This window comes from Carassius auratus, chromosome 13, assembly GCF_003368295.1.
Source record: "Carassius auratus strain Wakin chromosome 13, ASM336829v1, whole genome shotgun sequence".
In the NCBI taxonomy this organism is placed as follows: domain Eukaryota; kingdom Metazoa; phylum Chordata; class Actinopteri; order Cypriniformes; family Cyprinidae; genus Carassius; species Carassius auratus.
The window spans coordinates 19,753,106-19,761,260 of NC_039255.1; the positions used below are offsets into that span (position 1 = coordinate 19,753,106).

Sequence of the window (8,155 nt, forward strand, 5' to 3'; positions counted from 1 at the left end):
TTAGCAGTTAAGGCATTTAGAGCTCAGAGAGAGAGAGTCAGCTGATTTAAAAAAAAGCAGCTGAATGGAGTGCAGACACCGCTTTAATTGTTTAAGTGCTTGTGGAAATGTGATTAAAAGCCAGATAAAATAACCCCTTAATCCAACCAAGCTGACAAAGTCATCACAAAGCAACTACCTGCTTTCATTAGTCATTTCAACACTTACTGTAAAAGTCTAGACTAGGGGGCTCACAATTATATCTACATAATCAACTCGGTCCTGGAGGGCCAGTGTCCTGCAGTGTTTAGTTCAAACTTGCCTCAAAACACTTCCCTGGAAGTTTCTAGTATGCCTAGTAATACCTAGATTTGCTCAGGTTCAGATGTGTTTAATTAGGGTTGGAGCTAAAGGTTCTCCACGACTGAGTTTAGTCTAGTTTTTACATAAAACCTTTAATATTCAGTATGATCTCCACGATTTCCTGATTAACAAGTGGCTAATATTAAGCAATTATATATAAAATCAAATTTGAAGACAAAAGTTACGAGATATAAGATGATATTTTGCAGTATAAAGTCACATTTTGAGCTATAAAACCACATTGTGAAATACAAAATCATATTTTAAGATATAAAATGTCATTTTCAGAAAGAAAGTCACATTTATGAGATATAGTCATGGTTACGAGAGACAAAATTGCAGTTACACTGTATAAAAGTCACACTGTGATGAATTAAGTCACATTATAAGATATAGTTGTATTTATATAAAGTCACATTGTGAGACATAAAGTAATATTTTGATTTATAAAGTTAAACAGTTATGAAATACAAAGTTACTACTGTGATTTATAAAGTCACATTATGAGAAATAGTCATTTATGAGATGCATAGTCATATCTTAAAGATATAGTCACAATACGAGACTTAATGCCACATTTTATAATATAACATAATATCGCTATTGTGAAATATAAGGTATAGGGTCACACTATGAGATATTGAAATATGTTAGGAGAAACAATGCTGCCATTGCAATGTTAAAGTCACATTGTGATATAGCCAAAATTGTTAGATTCAGAAGTTATAATTTTAGATATAAATTTGAATGATGAAATATAACATTTAAGTTATTACCATACAATATATACATTTTGGCATTTATTAAAACAAAATATTAGAAAACTTCCTTAACTGCAATGATAAAACAACATCAAAACCCAGACAGTGAACTATACATAACCCGCTATGAACAGACACCATTAAGCCTCTTTAGTCCTGCAGGCAAGACAGTGTTTACCAAGTATTAACTTCAAAAGGCACAGAGATTATGAAATTATCCCCTTCACTGATGGCCTTTCCTAACATATCCCAAGAAAATGAATAAAACTGTAAGAATATGCACACAGACAATAAGTAAACAAAAAGTATATTTATTCTGAGAAAGATACAAATCTTCAGGGAGGTCTCGGTTATTGCATGTCAGATTTGTCTGAACGACCACCAGATCCTGCACAGCTCTGTCTGGTGGGACGCTGCAGCAATTAGCTCACTCACACAAAATATATACAACAATGCAATGCAACTCGCGTGCAAATCAAAGCAGTGAATAAACACTGCGTGATTGAAGTCATAGTTTGGCTACTTGTCAAAAACCTCTCAGTAATTGATTCTGCCCTGTGAAAGTACACAGCACTTTAGTGCTCGTATGCTTTGGTCAGTATGAACTTAAGGCCCTTTTTCCTACACATACAATTCTGAGATTCACAATATATAAAACATCCCAAAATATTTCTTGATAAAAGATTAAATACAATATACTGTTACTACAAGCCTCTTTCAAACATTAATACTCCTGTGTTTGTTCATAGAATGAAAGTCAACCGAGACATTCTTCAAAATATCTTCTTTTGTGCTCCGCAGAAGAAAGTAAGTCATATGGGTTTGAAACGATGTGAAGGTGAATAAATAATTACAGAATTTTATTTAATTGGTGAACGGTCTCTTTAAAATCATTATAATTGTTTGGTTTGGGTTTCAGCTCTCTCTATTCCACCTTCAACACTTGCAGTTTACAGCTCTGTAATCACTTGCTGAGATCCACTTACTTCTTTCTCAACATTGTTTCAATACCTCGCCACATTCTGGCACAGTCTTACCTTAAAAGTGGCAAACATAAAACTCATCTTGATTACATTCTTGGTTCATTCTGTGCTTATGAAAGAAAAATGTTTGCCACCAGTTAAGTTAGTGATACTTCCACACCAACCCCATCTCATGCAGTGAAACATTAACTTTTTCTTACTGTGTCATTCAGATTATGCTAGTTCACATTTCATATAGCAGCAGGTGACTTTTCCAGTTCATCCGACGTGGAAGCCTGATAAAAAGTGCAATTTACCCTGGAGCAACACTCCACGTATTTTATATAGAATTTATTTAAAGATAAGACTGCAAAGCTTATCAAAGCATGACGTGGTTGACATCGTCCTTTAGGGGAGACAAACACACAATAGTAGCTTAAACAATAGAGCAGTGACTAGCAACATCAAGGTCATGGGTTTGATTCTCAAGGAATGCATGAAGTGATGTATGCCATAAAATGCAATTTAAGTCTGCCAAATGCATTTAAGCAAATGTGGAATAATTGTTTGTTTGTTTTTCTGTGATAATATTTATGTTAAACATGTTGTGTCTACACCACTAAAATCCCCATTTGTTTGAATGATTGAACTGAATTAATAAGTAAATAATTTGAAATAGCAGAACTGAAAAAAAAAGGGGGAAAAAAACTGCTATGTGAGCATACACCATACACTACCAAACTCACGTCCCTGGTTGTGTTATATCCAGCTCAAAACAAAAAGATTGTAGTTTCATTTGATGCCACTAATGTAGCAGAAATGTACAAATTTCACCTTTAAATAGTGCCATAAATTGCAAAGGCACAAAGAACCTTAAATTTAATTGTAGAAATTTCAGGCACAACAAAATATATGTTTTGTCTTGTTCTAATAGAAGTTGAAAAGCTATGTTACCATTATAATTTCTGGTTGACAACAGTAGCCCGAAAAGTTTTTCCTTCATTGAAAATCCTAATGCTTGCATGCACACAAATGTTCACATGTTTGGGGTCATTACGTTTTTTTTTTTTTTTAAAGCAATTAATACTTTTATTCAGCAAGGATGCATTACATTTATCAAATGACAGTAAAGACATTTATGTTAAAAAAAATATTTCTAATTCAAATGCTGTCTTTTAAACTTTTTATTCATCAAAGAATCCTGAAAAAATGCATTATAGTTTCAACAGAAATATTAAGCAGCACAACTGTTTTTAACATTGATAATAACAAGAAATGTTTCTTGAGCATCAAATTCGCATATTATAATTATTTCTGAAGGATCATGTGACACTGAAGACTGGAGTAATGGCTGCTGACAATTCAGCTTTGTCATCACATGAATAAATTATCTTTTAAAATATATTAAAATAGAAAACTGTTTATTGTAGTAATATTTTACATTACTGTCTTTACAGCTTATAATAAATGCAATCTTAGTGAGCAAGAGACTTCTTTCACAAACATAAAAAAAATCTAACTTACCAACCCCAAACTTATGAACATTACAGTATATTCCTATAAATACCCAATAACATCTAACTCAATGACAGCACTGAAATGCTTCACTCAAAACACTTTTTGATGAAACTCCAGGTTCAGTGACCAGATATACAATCCAACTGGCCTAGTAAGGTGTACTTACTCTAAAAAACCCTGACCTCACAGCATGTTTGGGTCTGGACTCAACTCCAAATGTAAACAAGACAGCCTAGAGAGATGTGCCAGCGTCCAGCCGTCTCTGAAATGGACAATCATTCACCCTCAGAGAACAACAAGGTAAATGTCAGTGATGTCAAGGTGATAGTGTGTCCAAGCATCTGCTTGTACTCTACATCACACTTAATTCTTTGACAGATACATGAAGGAGCACTTGAGTATCTCAGACTGAACCCGCTCTGGATCCCTCCTCTTCCAAGACAGAGGAATAACAAAGGCAAACAATTCCGTTCATGTAAGCACTAATATAATGCTACGGTTTTGCGCAGACGAACCAATAGGGTTGCTTTGACAGAGTCTGAATGAAGAAGGAAAGTTCTGGCAGTCTAAACTACATCTTTGATAGAAAAACAATCCTTAAGTCCACTTGAAACCCTCTTCAACAAAAGATAAGGTTAAGAAAGACAGATGACTCTCACCCTAAATTGTTCACATGAGTATTTGAGGTTAATTTGGGACTTTCCAAATGAAGAGCAGATCCTAAAATGAAGCGGAACAACTTTGAGGCTCTATGAATCTTTCCATTTCATCATAAAGCAGGCAGATGTTTTTTAAAAAGATTAATTTCATGACCACATGTGCTCCAGATAATCCACCAACACGGTCTCATAAAGCAGATGGAGCTGCGTCCATTTTTATTCATAAAAGCCAGTTCCAGTCTAACCGCATTCACATCAACAGTGCGCAATCATATTCTCACATCTACGCCAAACAGCAGTATTTCTTCCACCAGGACTCGGAGAGCTTCCTCATTTTATCGGGCGTCCGCTTCTTCAGTCTTTTCTGCTGCTGGCTGTCCGAGTACTGGACACTGGCCACTATAGCGGTGTCAAACACCTCCTTCAGATTCTTCTGGGTGAGCGCTGAACACTCCATGTACGAGATGGCCTGCACTTCCTCAGCACACATGCAGGCCTCCTGGGGGTCCACCGGCCGCTCTTTGTACTGGGCCAGTTGGATGAGCACTTTGACGTCTTCCCGGAGGTCAGCCTGAGTGCCCACCAACAGTATCGGTGCCCTCGGACAGTGCTGGCGGATCTCAGGCACCCACTTCTCCCTCACATTTTGGAAAGAGGAGGGACTTACCACACTGAAGCAGAGAAGGAAGACGTCAGCATTGGTGTAACACAGCGGCCGGAGCTTGTCAAACTCATCCTGCCCAGAGTAAAGAAAAATTCAGGAAAGATTAACATCTGAAAGAAACTGACACTTGCTGTTTTGGATTACTAAAAGTAACCCCTCAAAGTAGGGTTTCTATGTATACTGTTAATTGTTAGATTTACACAAGTTATGATATAGACTTACTATAAATATCGTATCAGAATGACTGTGTCATTTTGTGAAGTTTTTTCACCTTGTTTGTTTCAAACAAACATTTGCTAAATCAATCCGACTGAAAAGTTTAGTGTTGGTAAGACTTAATGTTTTTGAAGGAAGTCTCTTGTGCTTACTAAGGCTGCATTAATGACCAAAATACAGTAAAAGCAAAATACATTTATTTCAATAGATTTTAAAATGTAATTTAGTCCTGTGATGGCAAAGCTGGATTTTCAGCATCATTCCTCCAGTCTTCAGTGTCACATGATCCTTCAGAAATGGTGATTTGTTGCTCAAGAAACATTTTTTATTATTATCAATGTTAAAAACAGTTGGGCTGCTTAACATTTTGAATTTTTGATGAATTAAATTAAATTAATTAAAAAACAGCATGACTGAAATAGAAATATTGTGTAGCACTATAAATTTGAGTCACTTTTGATCAATTTAATGTGTACTTATCGAATAAAAGTATAAAAAATTTTAAAGTATAAATAAAATATTTTTTTAAATGATTCCAAACACCAATAAGCAGCCTTATCTTACAGTAATGGTGCTTTAATATTCTAAACTGGGAACTTCCATGTCATGCTTATGATTCCATATCTCTAAATTATCAGAACATACTGTGAAGTCTAGAACACAGATGTGAGATCTGCTGTTTATTACTGCAGCATTCCAACTGTTTTACTCTTCCTTCCTTCTGAGTTTCCAGCTTGGTTTCTTTTGATATGCCAAAATAGCTTTCTTTTCATATTAGTCAGGTGGACACATTCTAACGCATGACAAACAATCCTGTCTATAATTTATATTCAAGCATGTTGTTACAAATGAATTTAGGCATCACAACTTTACGGTAATAAATTACAGTAGGCAAAACAGATAGGCTTATTCAATTTGAAATTTGCTTACGATTCCAGTTAATAATTGTTAGGGTTAAGATTAACTTTAAGGGAGCGTTAGATGACAAATAAATGTAAAATTAAGAGGAAAATTATAATGCACAAATTCATATCTAAAATAAAAACATTTATATAACTATCCAATCAATGTACTCTCTTACTCTCTATCTGTTTCTCACTCCTTCTCTCCCTTCCTCCATTTCCACTGGCCTAAACAGGACCGATCCAAATCTCTCTTGGCTTGCCTCCCTTCCCTTAGCTTGCTAAACTCATCGAAAACACACTGATCTCACATTTCCAGTGACTAGCCCCAGCTGTATCCCGGCTGAAAGTAGGCCTCCCTTTCCCTTGGCTCAAACCCAATTCATTACAATTAGACTGCTTCCCATTTGTGATCCCCTAGAGCTGGTTTCCTCCCTCCTGCAAAGAAACACTGACTGACCTATAATAGTGTGCTCATAGGTTGAAGCATATGCTTCCTTATGATGCCTGGACTGTAAACTTCAGCTGAACTTTACCAGAAACCCTTATCATGAATAAGCCAAACAACACTGAATCACTTTCTCTCTTATCTTACAGTCAGGCTGACTAATTAGGACATGACTCATGGGTCTGTTTACGGTTAAGAGACCAGGGCTTCGACCAGCATGTGTTTGTGCAAACAATATGTCATCCTTATACAGCGATTTGATGAACTTGCATTGCCTTGTGTGTTTTTGAGAGGTGGTTCGTTTGGGTCTGCTGGTGCTGAGTGAGTTTACTGGACTGACCTGACCGGCTGTGTCACAAAGCTGAAGTTTCACAGGCTTGCCATCCACAGCTACGACCGCTGCAGATGAGAAGAAAATCAATTTTGACATTTTATCCCTGTCCAGTGCACATTGTTAAGAGACATGGACTGGGACAAATGGGTTGGGGAACTTGCTGGCCTTACAAAAACTCATCACAGAAACAACAGACAGTAAACAATCATGTGTCCCTGTGATGAATTAAATTAGGTCACTGGTACACTGTAATGAGTGGATCATTATTTATCATATACAACATTTTAAATTAGCTGGTACAAGCTAGTTATTAGTTCCAAAACCCAGCTTGACCACCTAATCATTTTATTGTTGGTCTAAGGTGGTCTACCAGAGACCAACTATTACCAGTTGGAAAGCTTCCATTAAACAAAACGCATCAACAACAACTTAAACTTAGCCTACTTTTCTAAAAGGAGGTTAAAGGTTGTTGTTTTTTTACTATTATTATTATTTTATTACAATTTAGTTTTACAGTTTAATTATAAATACTGGAGTGATGTTTACCTGCAAAGTTGTCAAACGCTGTTGGAACATACTCTGTGGGATATCCATTGGTGGTGTAGCTCACAACGAGACTAGTTTTACCCACTGCACCATCACCGACCAGCACGCACTTCACCCTGCGCTCCGCTGCCGCTCCGAAGCGGCTCTTTACCGCGGAAGACAAATCTCTGCTCCTGAATCTCCTCGGGGGTACTGGCGGCACAACCGTACCTGGAACAGGCTTATATTCTCCACCTCCCTGCGGAGGCATCGCTGAAAACACTGACTCTCCAGGAGGTTTAACGCCAGTTTCGGCGATTCATCGCACTTGTGAATGAGAGAGCGGAATACTATCTCCGATTTCACTGCAATGTCCATTTATTTTAGAAGGGGGAAAATCCGATTAAATCTACATTTCAAATCAATAAGTGTTTCATTTATCTGGATATAAAACAAAACAACTCTGAAGCAAAAATAAATAGTTAGCCCACACGTACACTGGCGTTACGTCCTCGATCTGAACGAGCACTTTACTCCCAAACACTGTGGCTGTGTGTGTCTCGATGCATATCAGCCGCCTATTAGATGGGCTTCTGAGGCTGACTAGAATTTGAGACAGAACCCATGACATCATCCACTGTGAGGGGCTTTCATCCGTGAACTGAAGTTCAGTAAACCTGTTGTCATTACTGATAAACTCAACTCAACTGGCGCAAATACAGGCGTCAGCATTTTTATTTGTCATCATGGATAAATGTCCTTGAAATCCAAAACGTTTAAAGTGCATATAGCTATATAATTGTGTCCTTTGAACAATACCGTTT

General features: G+C 36.8%; 1 protein-coding gene across 1 annotated transcript; it reads right to left on the reverse strand.

Moving 5' to 3' along the window:
- Positions 1-3,403: 3,403 nt before the first annotated feature.
- Positions 3,404-7,953, reverse strand: LOC113112986 (rho-related GTP-binding protein RhoU-like). The gene is made up of 3 exons (XM_026279050.1): positions 7,353-7,953; positions 6,813-6,871; positions 3,404-4,978 (listed from the first exon to the last, which is right to left on the reverse strand). The coding sequence occupies exons 1-3, from the start codon at positions 7,600-7,602 to the stop codon at positions 4,526-4,528; spliced, it is 762 nt and encodes a 253-aa protein (XP_026134835.1). The 5' UTR covers positions 7,603-7,953; the 3' UTR covers positions 3,404-4,525.
- Between the last annotated feature and the right edge of the window lie 202 nt (positions 7,954-8,155).

Bases quoted from the DNA above. Each gene is read 5' to 3' on its own strand.
- LOC113112986 (XM_026279050.1), bottom strand. From the start codon at position 7,602: ATGCCTCCGCAGGGAGGTGGAGAATATAAGCCTGTTCCAGGTACGGTT. The intron at 6,872-7,352 runs GTAAACATCACT...TCTCATCTGCAG, and splicing joins AGCGTTTGACAACTTTGCAG to CGGTCGTAGCTGTGGATGGC. The intron at 4,979-6,812 runs GTCAGTCCAGTA...TACTCTGGGCAG, and splicing joins TTTGTGACACAGCCGGTCAG to GATGAGTTTGACAAGCTCCG.